General features: G+C 41.0%; 1 protein-coding gene across 1 annotated transcript; it reads right to left on the bottom strand.

Annotated features, from left to right (window-relative positions):
* Positions 1-266: 266 nt before the first annotated feature.
* AKIRIN2 (akirin 2) lies at positions 267-22,116 on the bottom strand. Its single transcript, XM_015812850.1, has 5 exons — positions 21,905-22,116; positions 10,181-10,321; positions 2,189-2,338; positions 845-916; positions 267-634 (listed from the first exon to the last, which is right to left on the bottom strand). Exons 1-5 carry the CDS (start codon positions 22,110-22,112, stop codon positions 624-626), a joined length of 582 nt encoding a protein of 193 aa, XP_015668336.1. The 5' UTR covers positions 22,113-22,116; the 3' UTR covers positions 267-623.
* Positions 22,117-27,689: the final 5,573 nt, after the last annotated feature.

The following is a 27,689-nucleotide window of genomic DNA, read 5'->3' as shown; positions in this document are numbered from 1 at the left end:
AACAATGATACACTGAAAAATTGCAGCAATAAACATTTGTTAAAGACTGATAGAATAAATAAAACCTACAAAAATGAGAACTTATATAAACCCATTCTTAACCCCCCAAAAAGTCATGGAATACAAAAATGCCCTCCTTCACTATTTCACAGGCAGTACTGTGGGCTATTTGCTTAGAAGTTGTCCAGGGATTACATTCTAATTTAACTGTGAATACAACTTTGCAGTGCACAGTTATGAAAACCACACTAACTTCAGTCAGAAGTGTCATTCTACACTTTTATTTACACAACCAGTTAAGGGCAGAGCTCTAATACACCAGCTTTAATCCTTTTACTTTTCAAACTTATTAACAGAAGCCAAATTGTAATGATACAGCAAATGAGACCACTGGTATTAACAGGTAGCAAAGGTCCACATCCAGGTGGTACTGACATCAGGGAGCACTCCAAAACCAGTTGCTGCATAAGAGTGGTTGCCACTGACAAAAGCTTGAAATAACCAGTGTATACAGAGGGGGGGGGGGAGAGAGAGGGAATATGGCATTGTTGCAAGTCTTTAAAGGACAGCTTGCAACAATAGAACAGGGTTTCAGGGCTGCCCACATATGCAGAAAACATGATTCATGAAACATCTGAAAAGGAAACAAGAATCAAGTCAAGAAATAATACAACTGAAGAATGTACACAACTAAAGCACAACAAGAAACCCAGTTAAGATCACTCCACTTTGGGGATGATTCCACTCTTAGAAGAGTGGAGAAGTAGAGAGTTCCACTCCACCCCATTCTACTTTCTCAAACCACCAAAATCTAACATCAAGGAAGATAGCTTAAAATACTTACAACTTGCAGGCTGTTCTCCATATCGTCGCATGATTTGATCATGCGTAAACTTCACAAATGCGTCATACTGTTCTGTGATCAAAGAATATTTAAAGTAAGGTACCATACATAATGCTTCTTTTACAAGACAACACAAGGAAAATATTCTTTAAACATTGCATGCAGAGATGGAATTCAATGTTTGGCATTCAAAGATGAATACGCTTGCTGAAACATGAATCTTTCTTAAAATTTGTTTTTAGGGTTGTGGTATCATCTGAAGAAATGCAGAGTGAAATGTCAAGGGGATGATGAATTGCCTTCCCTCATGAAAATAAACCATTGTCCTCTGTTCTATCCATATTGTATCAGCTCCTTCAGTATTATGACTGAATAAATAAGCCTTTTTCCAGTCTAGGTCTGCACGTTTTGGATGACCTCAAAGGGTTACAAGTGGCAAAGCAAAGCCTAAGGACATCGTGCTGCAGTATTTTATTTCATTTTGTTTAGCACTGAAAAGTATTTTCTTAATTATGCAGAAAAGGATAATAGTATGCTATCAAGATTTTACTAAAAATTTCTAGTCATCTTAAGGACAAATACTTCAAGAAATTCAAATAACATTTCCACTGCATATAACATATGGAGATATATGCAAATATCTCAACTGCTGGCATAACAGTTATGCCTTTCCTCCATTTTTCACAAGGATAAAGTTATCCCAAAACAAATTGGTGGGAATACAGCAGTTAAGGGGAAGGTGTTCTACTGCACAATTGAAACCTTCTCCTATAAAAGGATATAGCTCACACTCTACATTAACAAAAAACCAGATTCTATCCTTATGTGACTTTATTTCAACAGGTTACAAGAGTCAAAACAGGTAAGTGACATCCTTGTTATTAGTGAATGACACTCAAAATGTAAGGATATTTGCAGCATAGTAACTCTTGATATCTTAATAATTAGTCAAATGCTTCTCTAAGAAAATTTGAGTCAACAGAGAGAGTGCTGATTCTTATAATATCCCATCTTCCTCTCCATCCTCATCAACTGTAATTTGTCAAGCTAAGAAGCAACCTAGAAGCCACCAAATGTTGGCTAAGAACATTCAGAATTCTTGAACATTAATCTTTACTGTGCTAAAAGAAAGTTAAAAACATCTAAAAAAAACTAAATGATTTCAAAGTTAAGTGGTATAAATTAATCATGCTGTTCCTGCAAAGCAGAAAGGTCATTATTAAAAGCCAGAGTAAAGTACAGCAATTGCCATCCAGAAATATGTAGTCATACAACAACGTATCAACAAGCTGAGCATCAGGATGGAAAATATAACAGTTGACGTACATTTTGTTTTTATCATACCTGCAAGTTTTGTGGTCAAGATTTCTTCATACTCTTCACGGATTTTCTCTTCACGTTCTTTGAGCAAGCGTTCACAGATCATTCCAACTTGTCTAAGAGTAAAGAGGGGCTGTTCTTTTTTCAGTGGTGGTGACGCTGCAGATGAAGTACCTTTGAACAAATATTTCCAGAGGTAATTCAAGTATGCTTTAGAGGATCTTACAGAAGACTAATGAAGATAACAGTTTACTTTAAAGTACTTTAAAGAATCAGATTACAACAATCATGGAAACTTAAACTCTAATGAAAAGACTGCATTTATAGCCCACCGGCTTCAGTACATTTTAAGGACAAGCCTCTGAATTAAATGTTGGCCATATATTAAAATCAGCAAGTTATATAACTAACTATACAGCCAATTTAGTGTAGTAGACAAGGCACCAGATTCGAAATTGGGAGACCATGACGTCTTTGACAGGAAGCAGCTGGGTGACCTTGGATCAGTCACTCACTCTCAGCATAGAAAGCAGACCATGGTAAACTAACTCCAAAACCCCTTGCTCAGAAAAACTGCAGGGACTAGTTTAAGCAGTCACCAGGAATGAAAAACTGACTTAAAGGTGCACACACACACACCACATATACACTCACCCATGCAAAGTTAGAACTATAGAAGTATGCCGCCATTGAGTAAGCAGCAATATAAATTTTCCAAACAAACATTAACGTAGTTAACAGTAGAAATATCAAATTTCTACAATCATTCAGATGTTTTATTTACAAATGGCTAAAAGTGAATGTGACTCAGAATTCTCATGCATTCCACTCCACAATGCACCTGAAGACAGAAGGGGGACAGATCTCACTAATTTTTCTTTCCCCTCACAGCCCTATTACTCCAACTATATTAATTTTGTTAGATGTACATCCTGGGAGTTGAAGTCCACAAGTCATAAAAGGGCCAAGTCTGAAGACCCCTGGTCTAGAAGCTTAAGGAGGCATACCATAGAGGGGGCGTTGTCTTACCTGAACACCTTTTCTCAGCATGACGATGGAGAATCCACCAATGGGTTTTGCTTGTCTTCTGCCCGTAGACTAAGTCAGCCAGTTTTTGCCATGCCTCTCTTCCTGGGTCCTCCTCTTCCCAGTCTCGACTGAGGCGAAGCTGTTGGCTATGTTTTTCATGTGTTGGCTCAAACTTTTCCCAGCACAGGACCTGACTGGCCCTAAGAGTGGGAGTGGATTCTCCATCGTCATGCTGAGAAAAGGCGTTCAGCTAAGACAACGCCCCTTCACCAGCATGACAAGTGGAGAATCCACCAATGGGACGTACCAAAGCCTCACTGTCCCTGTGGGTGGGAAGCCATCTGGGCCTGTGTCCCACTTCCTGACACTACAGATTGGAGGACCCTCCTGCCAAATGAGGCCTCCGCCAATGCGAACTTATCTAACTTGTAGTGTCTTATGAAAGGGGAAAGTGACGCCCACATCACCACCCTACATATTTCCTCAATCGGTGCCTGAGTTGCTCACGCTGCTGATGTTGCAGCGCTGCGAGTGGAGTGGGCAGTGATTTGTCTAGGAACTGCTAGCGACTGCCCCTGGTATGCCTCTGCTATGCACTTCCTGATCCACCTGCCGATTGTGGATGTTGTGACCCTTCGACCCCAGTGCAAGTGGAAGGAAACGAACAGGGCCTCCAATTTGCTGAAGAGTGCTGTTTGCTTTATGTATTGTCTTAAGGCCCTGCGAATGTCTAAGGTGTGTCATTTGCGCTCCAATTTATGGGAGGGCTGAGGACAAAAAACTGGTAGCACCACCGCCTGTGCCCTGTGGAATAGGGAGTTGACCTTGGGAATGAAGGAGGGGTCCAGACATAGGACCACCCTGTCCGTGTGGAATGTGCAGAGATTTTCCCTGATAGTGCTGCCAATTCTGAAATGTGCCTTGCCGAAGTAACGACGACCAGAAATGCGACCTTAAGAGTCAAGCACTGTAATGTACAGGTCCGAATAGGTTCAAATGGAGGTGAGGTAATGGCCTGTAGGACCTTAGACAGGTCCCAGGAGGGATATCTGTGGACCACGGGTGGTCTGTTGTTTGTTGCGCCCTTTATGAAGGATCACACCATTGGGTGTTTGGCCAGTGGTTCAGAGTTGCCATATGTGAGTATAGTGGACAGGGCGGCCACCTGTCTGTGCATTGTGTTGGGTACTAAACCCCTATCAAGACCCTCCCATAAGTAGTCTAAGACCCTTGGGATAGTAATCTTAAAGGGGTCTAGTTGCTGTTTTGTGCACCAGCTGCAGTAATTTCTCCACATGGAGTCGTAAATTCTGTTGGTCGTAGGCCTTCTTGAGGCCTGGATTGTCTTGATGACTCTTTGTGAATAGGCCTCCCCTTCTAGGAGGCTCCGCTCAAGTGCCAAGCGGCTAGTTGGAGCCACTGTGGCTCTGGGTGTTGTAGAGCCCCCTGACTGAGGGAGATTCTGTCGTGGGGAATCCTCCATGGAGGAGATATATTAATACTTATGAGGTTGGCAAACGACGGCCGTCTTGGCCAGTGTGGTGCAATGAGTATCACCTCTGCTTGTTCCTGCAATATCTTTCTGATGGTTGCTTGTATCAGAGGAAGTGGTGGGAAGGCATATAGCAACCCCTCCGGCCAGTGCCCCTGGAGCGCATCTGCTCTCTCCACCCCCCCGGGGATGGAAAACGGGAGAAGAACCTCGGGAGCTGAGTATTCTTGGAGCTGGCAAATAGGTCCAGCACTGGGTGGCCAAACCTCTCTGATGCTTCCCTGAAGATAGCAGGGTGCAGGCTCCACTCTGAGTGGTCCACTATTGCCCTGCTCAGAAAATCCACCTGCTGATTCGCTACTCCTGAGATGTGCTCGGCCCTGAGGGAGGCTAGGTTGTCCTTGGCCCATGTTCCCAGCGATTGGGCCTTGGCCATGAGGGGTTTGGACTGCGTGCCCCCGTCGGTTGACGTGTGCCTTTGCCGCCACGTTGTCTGTGAGCACTAGGACGTGCTGGTCCGCCACTGTGTTGTGAAAGTGACGGAGGGCCAGATGTATGGCTCTGAGTTCTAACCAGTTTATGTTGTGTCTTAGATCCTCTTTTGACCATTGGCCCTGTGCCAGTTGTGATTGTAGGTGTGCTCCCCAACCGAATATGCTGGCGTCTGTGGTCAGAATGACTCGGGCTGTCTCCAAGAACATGTGTCTCTTTCTCACTGCTGGAGACGACCACCACTGGAGCGACTTCAGGACCCTTGGTGGAACCCTTACTCTTTGGTTGGAGGAGCCGGTTCCCCTTTTTTGGAACGGGAGTAGGAACTGCAGGTCTCTGGAGTGTAGTCGTGCCCAGGGCACGATTGCTAGACATGAAATCATCTTTCCCAGCAAGTGGGAGAGAGTGGCCAGTGTTGTGGTTCGTCTCTTTCGAATCAGTCTGACCAGGGTTCGAATGCTGTTTTGGCGTTCTCGAGAGGTAGACTTCGCAGCTTAGTGTGTCTATCACAGCTCCCAGATGAAGAAAGTGGGTCGATGGGACCGTCTGGCTCTTTTGGAAGCTTACTGAGAACCCGTGTTCCTGAAGTGTTCTTAGGGTCAGTGTCAGATCTGACTAGGCCGACAAGGATTGGATGAGAATGTCGTCCAGGTAACACTGGATGAGCACAGGAATTGTTCACAGATGTGCGGTGAGTGTCTCCAGTACTTTTGTGAATACTCTGGGAGCTGAAGAAAGTCCAAAGGGCAGGGCCCTGTATTGAAAATGCTGTCCTGCGTGACAGAACCTGAGAAACCTTCGATGTTCCGGAAGTATGGGAATGTGAAGGTAAGCCTCCGTCAGATCTATGGACGTCAGAAGGTCTCCCCTTCTGACGCCTGCTAACATTGACTGGAGAGTCTGCATTTTGAACTTTCTGTATGCCAGGTGGGTGTTCAGACTTTTTAAGTTTAGAATTGCTCTCCATCTCCCCAAACTCTTTGGGACTATAAATAAGATGGAATAGAATCCCTGTCCCTGTTGCCCTTTTTGCAACGGTTCTATGGCCTGGATGTCCAGGAGGTGCTGAATGGCCTCCTTCTTTTTGGTCGGATCTTTGGGTGATGGGCAAGGGACGAAGCGGTTCGGGGGTTTGGAGATGAATTCCAGTGAGAGGCCAAATCTGATGGTATTTAGGACCCAAAGGTCCGTGGTGGTGGCTTGCCATTTGTGGGCGAAAAGAGCAAGCCTGCCACCAATGGGGGAGTCCTCCCCGCCGTCACTTGGATTTTCGAAAGGGGCGACCCCTCACTCCTCGAAAGGGCTGCTTTGACTGGAATTGTTGTCTGAATATGTCCCTGTTACCGGATCTGTCGCCCTGTCGGTCCGATCTGGATTGATAAGAGCGGGAAAAGATGGTAGGTTCTGGACCTGCTTCTGATCGAAAGGGCTGCTGTGAGGGTAGGAAGAGACTCCTATCCATGCTCCTTGATAGGTGGGCCAGTACTTTGCGTTTGTCCTTGTTTTCTATCAGATAAGGATTAAGAGCCTCACCAAAAAGCAGGCCGCCCCTGTAGGGCGCTGCCGCCAACCGCCACTTTGCCTTAATATCGGCTCGCCACTGTCTGAGCCACAGTAATTTACGTGCTGTGGTGTTGTACGCTATTGCCCTGGCAGAATAGTTTGCTGCGTGCAAAGATGAATCTGCCATGAACTCCGCTGCCGCCACTAACCTTCTTAAGTCCTGGTGGGTTCTTTCCTCCTTTGGGGAGGTCCTCGTCTGGAGTTGGCGCAGCCAGAGCAACAAAGTCCTAACGAAAAAGGAGGTAGAAATGGCTGCCTTGATTGCCCACACCGAGGCCTGGTGTGTCTTGCGGAAGGTGAGATCCGCCTTCCTATCTTCGGACTTCACGGCCTCCGCTGCATCCCCGGTTACCGTGGATGGGAAAAAAACCGCAGCTAGAGGTTCATCTACTGTCGGAACCTCTATTATCTTCGATAAGGCCGGATCTATGTTGAACATTTTCTTGTCTGTCCCCCCCCCATTGGGAGGAAAGACCCCGGTGCCCCCAGATTATTCTGAATTGTATCAAAGAAGAGAGGGGGGCAGGGAATAAATTGTTGTGCGTAAGTGGGCTGTGAGAACACCCTGTTGTTTGTGACCTGACTAGTCAAAGGTCCCTCCTGAGGGAACAAAGGTCTCTCAATCTTTGTGGTGCTGCTGGCCTTGTGGAGCAGGGATTTGAATAGAGTTGGGTTAAAGAGACCCACGAATGGTGGAGGGTCTGGGGATATATCATCGTCCTCTGACAGCCCCTGATACGTTTGCTCATAGTCCTCCGCAGGAGACCTCCTGCTTCTGGAGGAACGAGAAGGGGAAATTGAGTCCTGGTACGCAGAGGCTTCCTCTTGGGAAAGGTGGGAACGGCCTCTTGAAGCCACAGACCCGGGTCTGGAACAATGATGTCTTGAAGAGGCCATGGCCTGAGCGACAGCCTGAGATATCAGGGATTGTAAGTGTTCTGATGACAATGCTCCCTGATTGCCTGAGAGACGAGGACCTGCTGCTGACCCCGGGCCTTCAGGCCCTTCACTTACAGGAGATCCGATTGCCTGCTCTGCGTTAGCCTCTGTTTCCAGAGGTTCCTGACTAGGCTCTGTTTCCAGAGGTTCCTGACTAGGCTCTGTTTCCAGAGGTTCCTGACTAGGCCATATATTTCCTCCTCCTTGTAAGTAGGTGGGACTAGACTGTCTTCTGTTGTGTTTTGCCTCTTTTCGGCTCTAGAGAACTGTTTTTCCAGGGCCTGGTGTCGATGTTTGGCCTCCTTATCTGCTGCCTTGGAAGACCTTTTGCCAGACATTGCTTTGGCCTTGATCCTGCCCGCCGCCTCCTGGTTGGATGATCTTGGCCTCTTACACCAGGAGGGCTAATGGAGGATTCCTGCGCTGTCTGGGCAGCGTTTGTGTCTGCCATTGGCAAAAGAGATATCCCAGTGCAAGACTGAGAGAAATCTCTATTAAGAGGACTGGTGAAGGTCTAATCCAGGGGACAATCTGCTAGTGATTGTAACAGGTTCCGATGACTGTCTCTCTTTTCCTTCCTTTATATATATCTATGTTAATTTAACTTTTTTTTATATAACATGGCTAGGTAGAGCGAAGGGATTGCTTAACTCCGATTGCCTTGAAAAAGGAGCACGGCTTGAATGCTCCCTCCCCCCCGCTTCAGAGAACACGTGGAGTCAAGATGGCGACCGATCTCCTTGTTCGCTCTCCGCAGCTCAGCTGAGTTCCCGGAAAAGTCGGCAGAGCTCTGTTTGCACTCCGCTGACTAGCTGGGCTCCGGGGAAAAATCATGCGGAAATTTTATGCTCTCCGTCGATCAGCTGAGCTTTGGGGGAGCCGCGGGAGTCCTGTAGTTCTCCGCGGATCAGCTGGGCTTCGGGGAAGCCTCGCGGAATTCTTATTCCTGTGGTTGTGAGTAGACTGAAATTGGAAAGTTCAGCTGCTCCTTGCGGAAAACTAAAACTGAGGCGCTCCCTGTGGGAGGGGGTGGTGGTGGTGGAAGGGAATCCTCCCTTCGCCCTAGAGTTCACGCGGTGCCAAAATGGCACCCGGCTCTTTGTTCTCTCTCCAACTATCGGCTGGGCTAGAGCAAGCCTTGCGGCTGCGTTGCAATCAGCAGGAACGGCAAACGAACAGCCGTTCATTTTCCACTCCCCCACCTTCGAGTAGAAGTTAAGAAAGGTAAAATACCACCTGATCTAGTGATCTGATCCTGGAGCCAAGATGAATCTGTCTGCTCGGGCTATAGACTAAGTCGAGACTGGGAAGAGGAGGACCCAGGAAGAGAGGCGTGGCAAAAACTGGCTGACTTAGTCTACGGGCAGAAGACAAGCATAACCCATTGGTGGATTCTCCACTCGTCATACTGGAGAATAGAATGGTTTGAGCAAGTGGTTAGCTCAAAGACAGCTTTGATGGGTGAGGATGAACTAGAACATGGATCTTCCCAGTCTTAATCTAGCACTGTAATAACCATTGTTTCTCTTTGATTCAACCATGATTAGGAAGTCTAATAGCAATGTTCCCAGGGAAGCGACAATGGATAGTTAAAGAGCTTGAGAAAGTAACAAAATTATTTTCCTTTCTTCTTTCCAGTGAGGTTTAGCATTGTTAAGAGTTCCTCCCCAAAAAATGAAAGAAAATCCAATCCAATTAATTTCTGAATATAAAATACGGGTTATTCCAAGTCCATTTATCATGCCAAATTCGTTCAATAAAAGTTGGGAAAAGGATATCACTAAAATATTATGTATGTGTCATGTATGTGTTTCACTTTGAGAGCGGGCAACTAAATTTCATTTTTGATGTGTGCCGTTGTGCCCACAGTAAAAAAAATGACAATAAAGGTTATCTTATCTTATTATAAACAGTTCATAATTTAAAAAAATTACTCCAAGAACCTAAATGTTGTAAAAGTCCTAAGTTGCACAATTAAGGTAGGAGCTGTGAAGACTGATGAGGTGCCTTCTCAGTAGTGCCCGTGTCTTATGCATTGCTCTGCCTCCCAAGATGATGTCCCCAACCTCCAGGCCTTCAAGATCTTTTTATTACATGTATATGGAAACTGATAATTCTTGGGCTTAATCAGATTGTTGATGGTTTATATTGTTTTGCTTGTACTGTAAACTACCTCAAGCCCTTAAATTGATAGACTAAAAATAAAATGAATGAAAAAAGATCTCGTGTCTCTTTTCCCTTCTTTCTCCCTACTGCACCAGCCCTACCCCTACAAGTGTGCTCTGGAAGATCTCTAACCCAGGAAGGATGGCTCAAGCTGTGGAACACCCAAACCTGTTCTGCTAGCAGTATCTATTCAGCTGGATAAGCATCATTAAATTTTAACTTAAACTCATGCTAGTAATAATACTAATATATCACTGTGATTCTTTTGATTCTCTATTTAGAGAAATATACAATCTGACCCAAATTCAAATGCATTCTTATTCTAAAATCTTCACCTGGCAAAGCTGGTCCAGAAAGGAGAAATGCTTGTGACTGTGCATCAGTAGAACAACAAGGATCTGTTTGGTGAAAGTTTTCTAGATGTCTTCTCTTCTGCATGCGTTTGTATTCCTGTTTTATATTGTACAGAATTTGCTCTAGAAAAAAGAAATGAACATGAGTATGAATTCTATCTCAATCATTTCAAATAATTTAAGTTAAAAGAAAATACTCTAACAAATGGCATTACAGGTATTGTCAATTGTTTCAGAAGTTCAACTTATCAACTAAACTTATCAATTAAAAATCATTCTACAATTTCCAACCCTATTCACACCTTTCATATAGCTGCAAGATATGGAATAAAGAAAACAGCATTAAGCCCACTGATAGTGTTCTCTGCTTTCTCCTAGATAATAATAGCATGGAAACTAACCATTACCTGTGTTTTCCTTCCACAACTTAGCACTAGTGAAAATATAATTCATCTATCTTTCCAGGTTTCAGACCAAGAAAGGTATAAAACGTACTTCTTTTATTCCTACACATATATAATATTGTTCCACTATTTAGGTTACATTACAGAAGCATCCACAGGTTTTGCAGTATAGGCAATCTTTGACTTACAACCGTTCAATTCATTGTCCATTCGAAGTTAAAACAGCACTGAAAAAAGTGACTTATGACCATTTCTCACACGACCCTTGCAGTATCCCCATGGTCATGTGATCAAAATTCAGATTCTTGGCAACTGGCATGTATTTATGACAGTTGCAGTGTCCTGATGTTATGTGTTCACCATTTGCGACCTTCTGATAAGCAAAGTCAATTGGGAAGCCAGATTCACTTAACAATTGTCGCAAGAAAGGTTATAAAAGGGGGCAAAACCCATTTAACAACTGTCTTGCTTAGCAATGAAAATTTTAGGCTGAATTATGGTCTAAGTCCAGGACTACCTGTAATTGTTCACTGCACACATATTAGTATCTTCAATAGGAGCAATTAAGTAACATATTTTATATTGAAAACTACTATATTTTTTCTGTGAAAATTCAGCACTGCCTTTCTTGTCCCTCATCCAATGATTTCTGTCCAGTGTCCACAGAAGCAGCCATTACTCTATTACAATGGTACCTTGGTACTCAACTGCTTTGAAACTCATCAAATTTGGTACTCAACACATTGTGACATGAAAATTTTGTCCCTGTTCTCATCGTTTGTTTGGTACTCAATGCACAAGCTAGAAACCTGTACATGTTGGCTGCCTTATGACTCACTACATTATTCCCTATGGGAAAAATCTGTTTGATATTCATTGGTTTTGGAACTCATCCTGCCTTCTGGAACTATTTAAGGATGAGTACCAAGATACCACTATGTTTGAGAATCTTTCTTGTCCATGACCAAAAAAGTATATTTTTGCTTGCCTGTTATATCTCCAAGAACATTTAATTGCTTCACAAAAAACTCAGAAACATATTTTATTCTGTCAGCAAATAATATATCTAGCACCAAGATTATAACAAAAAGCACATTAAATTATCTGTATATAAAATTGTAACATTTGGAGATCTAAGCCCTGCAATTCACATAAAAATTTGCCTCTCCCCAATATATTATTTTGGAATCCAGATGTACAACAACTCATGGTTGCTAGCTATTTCAATTTACCAAACAACTTTTCTTATTATGGACTCCATTCTTTCTTACAGGCAGTCCCAATGGAAGCTTAGTTTAATAACTAAGCTCAATAAATAATTATATAAATTTATACCTAGAAAAAAATACTGAAGGGGGAAAGGAAGAAAAACAGTAGAAACAATCTCAGATGAACAATCACCTAGCTAGAAAATCTCTAATCTGAGAAAACTATGAGCCAATATTTTACAATAATGAATTTCTTAGGCAAACAAATTTATTTAAGGGCCACCGGAGACTACAATGAACATAAGGATATCCATAAAAGCATCAGGTAACTCAAATACACCAACTAGCCACCCTTGCTAAAATTATTAGCAAAATTGCACTTACTATTGATGTGTACTCTATTCATATTGCTAAAGACAGGAATCTTATTCTCCCCCCTTAATTGTCTTATGATAGCAGCTGCAATTCCTCCTACTAAAGGGATTAGCAACAGTTACTGTAGAAAAGTACCAACTTGCAAGAATCTGGTTTCAACCTGATCACAAATCTATTAAATATGCCATCAAGTCAAATTCACAGTTTATTCCACACATCAGCAACATTTCTATAGATTTCCTTTCAGGGCATATACAAATCATTGACTTTTTTATAAAATAAATCTATTTTATAAAATGGAAAATATATTTCAGAAAATGATTAGAATTCAAAAAGATAATTTCTAATTATATTGTAGGGTTCTAGAAATATGGAAATGAGAACAGTTAACTGCTCTAAAAGTGCAAAGACAAAGTTAATGAAAAGACAGTAGTATGATGGAGTACACCTGGAAAAGGGGGAAGAATTTGAATATGACTTTGAAGATAAAGTAACACAAAATGGTGAACAGATTACATTCCTGAAGGCTTTAGTGTTCGAGGAAACAGCTTTTGCCTGAAGTATGTCATCAAAATGTTTAGTATACAGATTGTCAGGGATAATCCTAAGAATTTACCTGAGATAAAAAAATTCAAAAGAACTGATTATCAGCATGTGTGGTTGCAGTATTCCATTAATATAGCAAGAGTTTGGTGTTTCAAAAAAAGTCAGTGTACTAAATGTAATTAGTTTGTAGCAGATTCCCTGAATAAAGCAGGAAATCTAAATTAATTCTCTTTGAATTTGAGCTGATTTAACTCCAAGTGACTTCACTAATGTTATCAGCGTTTGTTCTAGATTCATTGTTATTTACAAAATAATTTTATATGGTATGCATTGTCTAGAAACAAACATTCTGAATGTTGATGAATTTACATTTTTATCAAACACCAAAGATGCATTATCACTATGAGAATAAAATCTTCCTAATTAAAATATTGTGGTTTGAATTATTTGAATAATTATTTAAATATATTGGATAAAATCCTCCCAACTTCCTTTAGAAGACGGTTGTTAAATGCAGCTAGATAGTGAGCTTAAATATGCATGCTCATGAAGATTTGCCATGAAAAGGGGACACATTAGGATTTTTCTAGGACTGGCAAAGCTAATGTCAGGAAAACAAAACTTGAAATGAGGTTGGTAAAAAATGCTAAGAACAATATTGAGGGCTTCTTTGAGTATCTTTAGAATAAAAAAGATTCAGTGTACCAGTGGCTGAAGACACAGAAATGCTGATAAATAAAAGGGAAAGCTATTCATCTTTGATTCAGTCTTTAATAAAAAAAAAAATCCCACCAGAATATTGTAAAGAGCAAAATGAAGTAGCAAATGTGAAATTTCAGTCCAATAGAAATGTTAAGAAATCTCTTTATTTTAATGTTTAGAGTAAATTTCAAAGTAAACCACATTCTAAATTACTATCTAATGACTAGATCAGACTTCATTGTTTTATCACAGAGAATTCCTGGAGATATGGTAAAGAGCCAAGTTACTAAAGGAGACAAATGCTTCTCTTTTAAGAAAAAAAAAGTGGGGAAAGGAGAAACTACAGACTAATCAATCTGACATTGATGTCTTCTCATAATATTTTTATACAAATGTCATATCCCAATTTTCTAGTGACTAAATGAAATATGATGTAACATTGTTCCATTTCAATAATGTAAACATTGTTCCATCACAATAATGTAAATAGCACCACTTCCACATTATGCCTATTATGCCATCTATAACCTCAGTTTCCCTTTGACACATAGCTTGACATTTTCAATGTATGTTACGCTATTATTAAAAGTGTCATTATTATTTAGTAATCAGTGGACATACAGCAAACAAGACATATTAGTTCTTCAAGACAATCAAGTGCTCTTCCAGGTATAGCATCCTTGATACTGACTATTCCTGCTTCAAGCAATATATACAGACCTGACCTTGTGAGGCGGATTCATGTTGATCATACTAGCAGAATAGCCAGGTTTTTTTTTGTTTAGTATGGATTTTAATTTTTAAGAAAAGAGGAAAATCTAGGAAAAATTAACATACATCCCAAATTAATATTCTGATATTATTTAAGTTAAATATTAGATACATAATTTTACTTTTGGAGTAAAAATAAATATGGAAGAGGATATTTAAAATATTCTATGGAGACTGGTAAAAAAAATCAACTGACATTATATCTACATGCTTTTTCAAATTGATACTAAAGTATGGTACATTTCACATAACAAAGGAAAATATTCTATGAACACATCAATAGTATTTTTAACTTTACTATTTTTTAATTGTGAAGTACAACGCTTTTAGTTTTTCATATAAGGCACCACCAATATTGGGATACAAAGTACTAAGTGACTTATTACTCAACCAAACCAATTTTTAAAATGTTGCTGCAAAAGCAGTTTATTGGAACAATGTCCTAAGACGTAGGCTCATATGACTACATAGGTTGCCAGTGGCATTTATGAATGTAAGCCAAGTCCATTAACACTGGATCTTGGCAGGAATTATTTACAATGTTCTAAATATGTCCTCTAATGGTTCGATCATACATTTAAGTCATCAAATGATGAATAGACATATGTGAACTAGTTTAAGATAATGCTCACAAGGTAATTCAAAAATGTTCAAAGTCAAGCAACTGTGAAAAATGTTGAAATAGCTATATTGTAAATAAATGTAAGCCTCCATCTAATAATTTAACAACTTTATATGCACAATATGGTTCTCATTAAAACTGATGTATCAAGAGCGTGCTAAGTCAAAATTCTCTTCTTGAACTTATACAAGAAATGATAGTACAATTTTGGATATATTTTCATTAAATTTCTGAGTAAATCATGGGACTCTTCCAGGTATACGATTGTAGTTGCAATAAAATAATTAGTACTCTAGTATAAGGTTGTTTAGTCTGAAAAAGAACCACATGATGGAATGAGTATGTATGTATGATATGTAATGTATGTATGTATGTATGTATGTATGCATGCATGTATGTAAAACTGAGAATTCAGGAAAACTCAGATTTAAATCCCTACTCAGGTATGTTGTTCACTTGGTACCTTTGCACTGATCATTTCTCAGTATAATCCACCTTTCAAAGTTTTTGATGGCAGCATAGCACACCCCCATTTTGACCTTTTGGGGAAAGACATTGTACAAGTGTAATAAGGATACAAGTGTATTACTTTGGTATTTTACTAACACTGCCTTGAGTTTGATTAGGGGCCTTACAAATCCAACAAAATAAATAATTAGTGGATTTATATTATAAGAAGTTACTACCTGGAATGGTATTGTTTTTATTTTTATGGAGGGGGGACTGTGGCTATTGCTTCTTCTGGATAACGTTTCCTTTGGGAATTTAATTCTTTAAGTGGTTTGTATGATAAGTTGCCCAGAGTCACCACAAGTAATTTGAAAAAACAATCAATAAATAAATACATAGATGTATTCATGCAATCACTAGAAATCAAGTACAACTTGAGGAGCTTCTACCTTTTTATAAACAGTCCAACTAGCCAAAGTGTAACTATAATTCCCAAACTGAAGGAAAATTGTAGTTTGCTAACAGAGAAAATAATTTTTATTTGTGTACAATGTCAATGCACAGCCCACTGCACAAAAAGTCTGAGAAAAAAAAACTAAAATATGAATGTTTCTGTAGTGTAGATGATGACAAATGTCAAGCAGAAAATCAATATGAAGCAGAAGAGAGCCTGACGGTATTAACAATACTGTATAATTGTCCAAACAAAAATTTAAAATTAGATGCAATGTTCACACTAAAACTGTCCTTTTTCCCTTTCTTTATTACCATCTTTAACAAGTATATATCCAAGTATACATCAGTTACAGAATCACAACTTCAAAGTTAGATTTTATCCCTCATTTATCAAATTTAGAAAGTTTTATTTTTAAACATAAAAATTCAAAGGCCTTAATCCCAGAGATAACAACACTGTGTTATAATGGAAAAGACAACATAACCAGCGATTTTAAAATATATTCCAAAACCTGGAACTTTTCTATTACACAATATCTTTCCATGAATTTTTAAGAAATGCAACATTTCATAAAAACAAGACAAGTGGAGTGGAATCCAGTTAAATAAAAAATAATTATATTTACTTGTCATTATCATTTTATATATTTACCAGGGAATATTTCAAATATATAAATAATAGTCTATTTCTAAAATCAGATTTTCTAGTTCTCTTTCCCTAAGCATCAAATCTCTGAAACATCCTCCACTTTCCACAGTAAAACTGAAGGAGCTAAGGCACAGAAAAGAATCCATTAATGAGTAGATATACCATAATACAAATATAATCATGCTGATTTTTAAATAAAACTTTGTTTCAATTACCTTAGCATGTAAACCTATATTTTACTCATAGATTAATCTTACTGTGTTAAATAACTTACCTCTAGGTAAATATGCAGAAAAATGTAATATACTTCACTGCATATTTTTCCATACACGTTTTAAAGATCTTACAACTGTGAAATAATTTAGTACATATTTTACTATTATCTACAAAAACTGCATTGATCATTTTAAAACTGGCCTATTTTATGGGGGAAGGGTGCTTGTGCTTTTATTTATTTGAAGTATTGTAAATCATTGAATTAGGACTCCCAGCATTCCACAGTTAGCAATGCAGCCTGGATATTCTGGGAGTTGTGGTTAAAGTTATTTTGTCCATTGAATCTATATAAGCTACCCTAAAAATTAACATGTGATACAGAAATTGTCTAAAATGTTTAATGACTATCATATCAACTGCAGCCACTATGAATAGTAATATGAATAGTGGCACCTGTGTTGTGTGGGACATCTGTTTTCTATCAACTGTCCCCATAATAGAAGTATGACAGCTAGCAACAAACTATGAAATAAGCCAAAGGTAGATCATTCATCAAAGAATATCAAGCTATCAGAAATTAATATTAACATTAATTAAAGTCATGCTATAACAATTATCACCAAGGAACACATTTCTATAAAAATCTGTATAATACTGAAAATTGTAAATGCAAATGTTGACACACCACAATTAACAATTAAAGTATTTCCAGTGGTGCTATAAGTAGTAGAATGCTTCACTGGGCATGGGTTAGACCTCTTCAACTCTTTCATTCTATGATTCTTATGATTCATTAGGCAATAACACTTTATTCTTCCACAGCAAGGATATTTCAGGTGCAAATTCCCTGTAAGAGAGATTCAACCAAAAGAGAATGGACATTTCAAAGCTGCTCAGTAAGTTTTCATAGTAGCAGAGGGGCTTGTACTTGGATCTCCCTAGCTCTACCCAACAAACTAGACACTAGTTCTCATTAGTTTAAGTATATGCCTATCTTTATTAGATCAGAATGTTACACCCTAATACATTTTTTATATGATGCAAGCATTTTATAGGTAGAAATGTAGGTTTTTAATACAATGAAAATATATTCATATATTGTGAACTCACACTTCAAAGGAACATACCTGAGTGACAGATTTCATATAATTACACAATTACGTGTGTGTGGAATTATTGATCTCCTGTCTTAATTAGTATCTTAGAAACATCATTATTAAATATTTAAATACAAGGCTGTTTCTGCACAATTAACCTGTCTATATTCTACTTTAAATGGAATTGCTTAGCTTAGCCAACCATCCATTTATACCTTTCAACAGCGTTATTCTTTAATAGGTTTTTCCAGGAGCTCCTTATGTTTCAAAAGTGTGTTTTCCAATGACTGCAAGCTGTTTAATGACTTGAGATGCCTAGCTGTCCACTGCATGGAATCAATTTTAAACCCCTACTTGCATTAAATATTCATTAAGATGAATATTTCTTTCTACTTTCAGTGAAGTCACTCACTTTATGTGGTAATAAACAGTGGGCTGCATTTAGTTTTAACAATGGTTACTTTATAACGATGATACATAATTTGTCCAACTAACCCTAAAAACTGCTCACTCAGGAAGTATTCCATCGTTTCTAGCATCCCAATAAAATCAGCAGTAGCACATAAATTAGATGGGATACTAAATAAATGCTCAGTACCACATCGTCTAATCCCTTCCCTCAAATGCCAAGGAAGAATCAAATTATTTGCTTGCAGAATGTTGAAATTAGGCTAAAGTTCACACGTTGAGTTCGGGGATGCCAATTGCTTACCCAATTTATAGGGCATTGTATTAATATTTCAGATTGTAACCTGAAGTCTCAGGAGATAAGATGAATATCATAAACTCTGACCTTGTAATAATTTAAAATTTCCATCATCCTTCAAAATCAAAGCACATTTCCAAGAGCTAAAGCTCATTTCAAAAGAATTTACTAGGTCAGGGGTAGGCAACCTTGGCTCTTTTATGACTCGTGGACTTCAACTCCCAGAATTCCTGAGCCAGCACAGCTGGCTCAGGAATTCTGGGAGTTGAAGTCCACGAGTCATAAAAGAGCCAAGGTTGCCTACCCCTGTACTAGGTAATCACTTTGGTACAGTGTCACTCCTTACTAATATGGAAATGCCACCTATCTCAAACAAGGTTATGAACCGATCTAAAATCAACATTCCCAACAGGCACCTACACTTTAAGACAATTATGGAATGAGAATTGTTAACTATGCAGGGGGGGTGGTGGTGGTGCGGAGAAATGCCTTTTCTTCAGCCAACAGAGAGATGAAAACAATACTGGAGAAAGGCCAGCTGCAGTCATTCCGAGAAACCACACTGTGAGGTAAGGTGAGGTAATCGTACCATCAAGCGGAACGACACAACAAAGCTCGAGGTTGCCACTAATTTGTCTTTGGGAGAGAGGAGCCGAGACAATCACCTGAATCGTATCGCTTCCCAATATATATATATATATTCATATATATTCATATATATTCATATATATATATATATATATATATATATATATATAAAATCACTTCCCTATATATATATCACTTCCCTATATATATATATATATATTCATGTATCACTTCCCTATATATATATATATTCCCTATATATATATATATGCAGCAAATAGGCTGTATGTATGTATGTATGTATGTATGTATGTATGTATGTATGTATGTATGTATATATATACACACACACACACACACACACAGCCTATTTGCTGCATTCTGAACACACTCCGTTTATGATAAAGCCATTATCGCTAAGCTTCAGGAAACGTGGGCGCTCTTGGACTTGAAATCCCAAGCGGTGTTGGAGGAGGAGGAGGAGGAGGAGGAATAAAATAAATAAATAAAAAGCTATCCTCTCCTCTTGTAAGGCGGTCCGGCCCTTTCCCAAACGGCCTACATTGAGTGATTGATGACAGACGCCGACCAGGTCCGCCCCTCCTGCGCTGCCAGGCTCGGGAAAGGGCCCCGCCGTCTATGCTCAGGCAAAAAAAAAAAGGAGCTCACTCCCAGAGTTAATGGCTTCCGCAAATCGATCGATCGCCCGCACCGGGAGGGGATCGAAGAAGGGCAAAGAGGCCGAGCGAGGGAGGGAGGGAGGGAGGGCAGAGCAGGAGAACGGGCTGCAGTCGATCCTTCTCGGCCCAGTTATCGCCCTCCCTCGCGATAACTTCCCCAGTTCCTCATTCTCGCCGCCACACCGATACCTCTCTCGCGCCGCCCAGGCCGGCGCTTTCCCAAGGGGTGGGGGGGGTGGCAAAGGTGGGGTGGGAAGCGTACCCCCCCCCTCTACCAACCCGGCGCAGAAAGAAGGCCGACAGTCGTCCCCCCCCCTCCTCTCGTCCCCTCGCAGCCACCGGCGCGAGCCCAGGACGACGAACTCCCCTTCGGGGGCCTCTCCCGTGTTTGCCACTTCCCCACCCCCACCGCGGGGAGGGCGGCCATTTCCATTGTGCCGACACGGCGGCGAAAGCAAATAAAAAAAAAATGGGGGGGGGGGNAAAATCAAAGCACATTTCCAAGAGCTAAAGCTCATTTCAAAAGAATTTACTAGGTCAGGGGTAGGCAACCTTGGCTCTTTTATGACTCGTGGACTTCAACTCCCAGAATTCCTGAGCCAGCACAGCTGGCTCAGGAATTCTGGGAGTTGAAGTCCACGAGTCATAAAAGAGCCAAGGTTGCCTACCCCTGTACTAGGTATTCACTTTGGTACAGTGTCACTCCTTACTAATATGGAAATGCCACCTATCTCAAACAAGGTTATGAACCGATCTAAAATCAACATTCCCAACAGGCACCTACACTTTAAGACAATTATGGAATGAGAATTGTTAACTATGCACGGGGGGGGGGGGGTGCGGAGAAATGCCTTTTCTTCAGCCAACAGAGAGATGAAAACAATACTGGAGAAAGGCCAGCTGCAGTCATTCCGAGAAACCACACTGTGAGGTAAGGTGAGGTAATCGTACCATCAAGAGGAACGACACAGCAAAGCTCGGATGTTGCCACTAATTTGTCTTTGGGAGAGAGGAGCCGAGACAATCACCTGAATCGTATCGCTTCCCAATATATATATATATTCATATATATTCATAAAATCACTTCCCTATATATATATCACTTCCCTATATATATATATATATTCACGTATCACTTCCCTATATATATATATATTCCCTATATATATATATATGCAGCAAATAGGCTGTATGTATGTATGTATGTATGTATGTATATATATATATATACACACACACACACACACACACACACACACACAGCCTATTTGCTGCATTCTGAACACACTCCGTTTATGATAAAGCCATTATCGCTAAGCTTCAGGAAACGTGGGCGCTCTTGGACTTGAAATCCCAAGCGGTGTTGGAGGAGGAGGAGGAATAAAAAAAAAAAAAAAGCTATCCTCTCCTCTTGTAAGGCGGTCCGGCCCTTTCCCAAACGGCCTACATTGAGTGATTGATGACAGACGCCGACCAGGTCCGCCCCTCCTGCGCTGCCAGGCTCGGGAAAGGGCCCCGCCGTCTATGCTGAGGCAAAAAAAAAAAAGGAGCTCACTCCCAGAGTTAATGGCTTCCGCAAATCGATCGATCGCCCGCACCGGGAGGGGATCGAAGAAGGGCAAAGAGGCCGAGGGAGGGAGGGAGGGAGGGCAGAGCAGGAGAACGGGCTGCAGTCGATCCTTCTCGGCCCAGTTATCGCCCTCCCTCGCGATAACTTCCCCAGTTCCTCATTCTCGCCGCCACACCGATACCTCTCTCGCGCCGCCCAGGCCGGCGCTTTCCCAAGGGGTGGGGGTGGGAGTGGGGGTGGCAAAGGTGGGGTGGGAAGCGTACCCCCCCCCTCTACCAACCCGGCGCAGAAAGAAGGCCGACAGTCGTCCCCCCCCCCCTCTCGTCCCCTCGCAGCCACCGGCGCGAGCCCAGGACGACGAACTCCCCTTCGGGGGCCTCTCCCGTGTTTGCCACTTCCCCACCCCCACCGCGGGGAGGGCGGCCATTTCCATTGTGCCGACACGGCGGCGAAAGCAAAAAAAATATTAAAAAATAAGGGGGGGGGGAGGAAGAGGCGGCGGCTGCTTCGGTGGAAAAGCAGAGCCGGGCCCGACCCCGTTCGGAGGGAAGGCCGGCTCTCTCTCCCAGGTTTCGGGGGCGCCCGGACAGTCTGTGTCCCCCCCCCTCGCTCGCCCCTTCCCTTCCGCGGCCCCACCCGGCCCCCCCCTCTTCCCCCCCACCTTACCTGTGGTGAGGCGAGTGGACACTTCCCCGAAGGGCGAAGGCTCCATGCGCAGGTATTTCTGCGGGGACGAGGCAAAGGAGGCTGAGGAGGAAGAGGCGGCGGCCGCCGCCGAGGCGGACAATGGAGTGCAGCGCCGTCGTTTCGGCGAGGCCGGGCTCAGCAAAGGGTCGAAATCTAGAGTCCGCTTTAAGGTCGCGCCGCACGCCATGGCCGAGTCGGGCGGGGGGGCAGAGGAGGAAGAGGAAGAGGAGGAAAAAGGAAGGGGCTCAGCAGCTGAGCCGACCGGGCCTTTCGCACCGCAGGAGCGGCCAGAAGGACTGACACGGGGGCGGAGGAGGGGGAGAGCTTCCCGCGCTGCCGCGTCTTGTCAAACGCCCGGTCGCCACCGCTCTGCGCCGCTTCGGCTTTCTCCTGCCGGCCGCCGGCTCCGCCTGCGTCTCCAGGGAGCGGCCCGGAGCTCTGGGCCCGGCTCAGCTGGACTTGTAGGCTCCGCCCGCGGCAAATCCTCCCCGGGCCGTATCCGGGAGGGTGTCTAGGCCGGTGGGGGCGGCTTGACGGGAGGCTACCCGGCCTGGAGCCACCGATGAAGAGCGATGACTGCGGCGGGGGCCGTGGCGCGTCTCTCTGTGACTCTTCCACACCAGCAATATGGCGTCAATAACAACGCCGCTGATTCAAAAACCAGCTCTCACCAATGCGCTTGCGCGGCGTGGAGGTGGTGGCCGACCTAAAGGATCAGGGGAGTTGTGGTTTATTTTGGGCCATTTTTCCGCCCTCGTCGTAAAGACGCTAGGCTGGAGAGAAACAGGAACCACAGTTCCCACAGTACTTTGCGTGAAAGAGTCGACTTCCGGGGTGGAATTTAAATCCCCACAGAGGAGCCTGGATCCCAGGAATGAAAGTGGTCGTTCCAACGTTGAGAGTAAAATAATACGGGAAGAGCTTAGTTTGCGAAAATTTTAAAAGGCCGATGATATATAAAAACGGGCTTTATAATGTTTGGCGAAGATGTAAAAGAGTCTTTTTCAAGTTGATTCCGAAGCAAATTACAGATTTTGGAAGAAAAAAAACTGAACGAAAGGCGTCCTAAAATAAATATTTGTTTTATCATATAGGCTGAGAATTGGTGATTTGGTTGTGGACTTTTTTTTAAGCTAAAATACTCACCAAGCAATATTATTTCTGAAGAGCTTTACAGTTATGGTTACACTTTGCATTAAAGTAAGGGCACAAAACGCACAGTAAACTTGACGTCTTGATTTAATTCTACTTAAACTACACTTATTAAAATAAATTGAAGCAAGGTTATAACTAAAGAAATCTTAGATTTTATTTATTTATTTATTTTAAATCCTGGAACTGTAGTTGGCCTAGGACCGGTAGATCAGTTTTTACAATGCAGTGCCCTCCCAACTATGCTGGGTTTATCGCTCACCATGACTGAAATTTTGAAAAGTTAAAAGTAAAGTAATTAGTCTTATAGTATTCCATAGAGAAACAATGTTTGCTTCTTGAATGCATTATTATTATAAATTTATGTGACAAAATTATTTTCTAGTGCCTCATGATCCTACCATTGTTAAGTATTCAATTGATATTTCTGGCCACTCCCTAAGTAATCCTCAGTAGTTTAAAAAAAACCTTGATTGATAGTCAGCACAGCGTTGTGTCTTTAATGATCTATCATTAAAGTTACAAACACAGCACTGTGGACAGTAATTCATATATGTCACACTAAGATGGGCCACGTGGCTCCTGGACAGACAGGCTTATTTGACTTGGCTTCTCAGCACTGGGCTTCTCAATCAAATAAACATGGCAGGAAAGGAGAGTGGCAAACCAATTCCACATTGTTGCCAACACAAAGACATGACTGTAGCCACCAGAGGTCAAACTTGATAGAAGAAGCAGGAGTAGCAGTGGCCGAGTTTGTACTAAATTATGTTACTGGTAAACATCATTAGCCAATCTGATGTAGTGATTAAAACATGAGTTCTAGTTCTGCCTTGGTCACAAAGCCAGGTGACTTTGGGCCATCACTTTCTCTCAGCCCTAGGAAGGAGACAATGGTAAACTACTTCTGAAAAAACTTGCCAAGAAAACTGCAGGGACACATCCAGGCAGTCTCCAAGAATTGGACATGAATGAATGGAATATAAAAAAAAGTTTCCTGAACTAATCTAGTTGCCTAGATTCACACAATATGCTGTATATTAAATACATTGGCTGGGTTGTTACAAGATATTGAGTTATAAATTAGCCACATCTGAGCCTGGAATACTTTTTGCCTACATCTTTTTAATATAAATGATACTCTTGTAGCTATGTGACTGGCCCAAGGTCATCCAAATGGCTTTATGCTGCAGACAGGACTAAAACACATTGTCTCCCAGTTTTTAGCCTGATGCTTTAACCACTAAATTAGCTAATGATGCTTAGCAGTAACATAATTAAATTCAGCATTGCTACTACTGCTTCTTGTACCAAGTTTGATCTCTGGTGGCTATAGTCATGTCTTTGTCTTGGCAACAATGTGGAGTTGGTTTGCCACTCCTCTACCATGTTTAGTTGATTTTCCAACTAATTTACATCCTTGGAATTCTCTTCAGATTTCCCATAGAAGTAATAACTAGACCTCCGGGTGATGATCTGACTCTACTTACCTTCTGAGGCCAAAATATGTCAGTCGGATGCTGCCGTCTGCTTTTTCTGATTTCTCTGTGCTTGTAGATTGCCCATGTTTGAAGAATCCATTGATATTTCTCTCACATTTATGAGATGAGCAATTGCTTTTGAGGACAACTAGGAAATAAATGAAAATTGCATTGTAAGGGTTACAACTGACATATCAGGTTATTTTTATTTCTTCCAAATTATGTGCTGACCACATTTGTGATGTAACATCACCTGTTTTGCACTCTAAATTCCTTCCTGCCAACACTAAATCCAGCCCTTGGCTTTCAAAATATTGCCCACCTGCTTTTAGATGAAAAGTTAGTTTGAATTGGAGAAGAAGATAATATTTTTAGAAATTACTGACTCCATGTGATTAGTACTGAATTATGCCAACTTTTTGTTTTGTGAAAACAGCCTAAAGATATGGTCTGTTCTCTACCCTGTAAAAAGTAAAATTGTTTAACAACAAAAGCATTTCATAACCAAATTATGGATACATTTGTTACATCCAAGGACTAGAGCAGGGCTTTTCAACTGGTGGTACGCGTAACACTAGTGGTACGTCGGCACCTGGCAGGTGATACGTGTACGACGGGTTGAACAGCACTGTAAAAAAAGTGTAAAAAAAGTGTAAAAGTGCATCAGGTGAAACGGCGGAGAGAAGAGAGGATATAAAAGGGGGAGAGAAGAGAGGATATAAAAGGGGGAAGAGAAGAGAGGATATAAAGGGGGAGAGAAGAGGATATAAAGGGGAGAGAAGAGAAGATATGAAGGTGAGAGGAGGATATAAAAGGTAGAGAAGAGAGGATATAAAGGGGGAGAGAAGAGGATATAAAGGGGGAAGAGAAGAGAGGATATAAAGGAGAGAAGAGAAGATATGAAGGTGAGAGGAGGATATAAAAGGTAGAGAAGAGAGGATATAGAGGGGGAAAGAGAAGAGGATATAAAGGGGGGAAGAGAAGAGAAGATATAAAGGGGAGAGAAGAGAGGATATAAAGGGGGGAGAAAAGAGAGGATATAAAAGGGGGGAGAGAAATTTGTTAAATGAGTTTTGCCCCATTTTATGACTTTTCTTTCCACAGTTGTTAAGTGAATCACTGCAGTTGTTAAATTAGTAACATGTTGTTAAGTGAATTTGGTTTCCCCACTGACTTTGCTTGTCAGAAGGTTGCAAAAGGGGATCACATGACCTCAGGACACTGTGACCATCATAAATGTGAATTGGTTGCCAAGAATCCAAATGTAAATCACATGACCCTGGGGATGCTACAATGGTCATAAGTAAAAATGGTCATAAGTCACTTTTTTCAGTGCCATAGTAAATTTGAACAGTCACTAAGCGAACTATTGTAAGTCAAGAACTACCTGTACTTTATCACTTTTTTCCATTTTTTTGGGTCGTCAAGTTTTTGACACCTTGCTAGGCGAGTGGTGTACTTGAATATTGCCATATTCTAAAAGTGGGACAATAGGTGGAAAGGTTGAAAAGCCCTGGACTAGAGAATGCAACATGCCCACAAATTTGCAGATGTTAGGAACATGAACATTGTATCCTTTCAAATGTGTTCTTGTATCCTTTTAGCTATACAGTATATGGGACATTGAAATGTCTGGTACTGAGACATTTTGATAGAAGCAGAACAACATGAACATTAAATTTGTATAGCCGCCCATCTCACAAAATGCTACTCTGGAATACAAATTATGGCCAAGAAAGCATGATTATGAAACCTAATTCAATCTAAAGACAGGGAATTTCCATATTTCCATTTGTTTAATATCCTAAGATCATCTAGTAACAGATAAAAAATAATATTACAAATAGTACCAATCATGGTTTTCTGTGCATTTATTTATAACTCATTTATATTTGCAATTAATTTCAAATGACAGTATTTCAGCTGGAATATATCAGTGCTGTTCTTTTCTGAAATGCAAAACTTTTGTAACAGTATTTTAAAATAAAGAAGTGTGAAAACTGAAAATTATAAAAAAGATTTTAAAAATAAATGTACACACTTTTGATCAACATACATTTGAAATTAGGCACATAAGCCTCTGTTAAAGCACTTGGAGTTCTGTGTAAATATGCCTAGGTTTATATGGCCAGATTCCTGAAATAAAAGCTTTTAGTATCAAATATGACAGGAAGTTGTACAATTAATCAGCCTGTGTATGCATTCTGGATTAGAACAGACTTGCTTCTACAGTACTGTAATGGGATACTTCACAGCAACTTTTACTATAACACAGGATTTTAAAGTATCTCAAGGACATGGCTCTACGCATTTATTTTTCTTCTTTAGAAGGGTATTAAAATAGTTTCAAGCCAACAACATGTTATATAAATCATTTATCCCACATATATTAATTATGTTAGATTTTATACTTTTTTTCTTCCTCTAATGCTGTTTTAAGTATAGTTTTGAAATATCTTTTAGGCCTTTTTTCCAAGTAAGCCAACATAAGGACCTGGTTGGAGATACTTTCAGAATAAAATTGCCTCCTAATTCAAAGTCACTGTGTATGTTAGGTGGCCATATAAATTTGTTTAATAAATTAAGTAATAAAGGGAAATTGAGGACCTGGATCAACTCTTAATGTTTACTTACCTGATAAAAATGGTCAAGTGTCAATATTTTAAGGTTCTTTTTTCATTTCATTAAGTCTTTTTATTATTTCTCTAGGAAGACAGCACCCCCCCCCCCAAGAAAGTAATATTTTGGGGGATATTAAAAAGGTAGAATATTATATTTCCCCAAAGGATCTTAAAGGCAGAAAAGCAGGCCCAGTTTTTCTCAATAGCCCCAAGCAGAAACTAAGCAAGCCACTCTGTAGAAATGCAGATTTGATAATCCCATTCAGAAAGACTGAGGCCCCATTCATGAGCAAATACTACTGGGCAGAAACCCATTCAAGACAAAATATTTTGGAATCCCTTGGAGCAAGATTTGATAGCTAACAACAGCAGAGTGATAGGATTAGAACCAGCAACCCCTCAGCCAAAAATCTAACACAGGACATAGCCATCAACTACAGCCCCAGAGAAGCAGGACATGACCTTCAGGACATAATAGGATTAACCCACCACCATTAGAATACCAAAAGG

The sequence above is a fragment of the Protobothrops mucrosquamatus genome, unplaced genomic scaffold, assembly GCF_001527695.2.
Source record: "Protobothrops mucrosquamatus isolate PMUCROS unplaced genomic scaffold, P.Mucros_1.0 scaffold114, whole genome shotgun sequence".
Classification (NCBI taxonomy): Eukaryota; Metazoa; Chordata; class Lepidosauria; order Squamata; family Viperidae; genus Protobothrops; species Protobothrops mucrosquamatus.
This window is presented reverse-complemented; position numbering and strand designations above follow the sequence as displayed.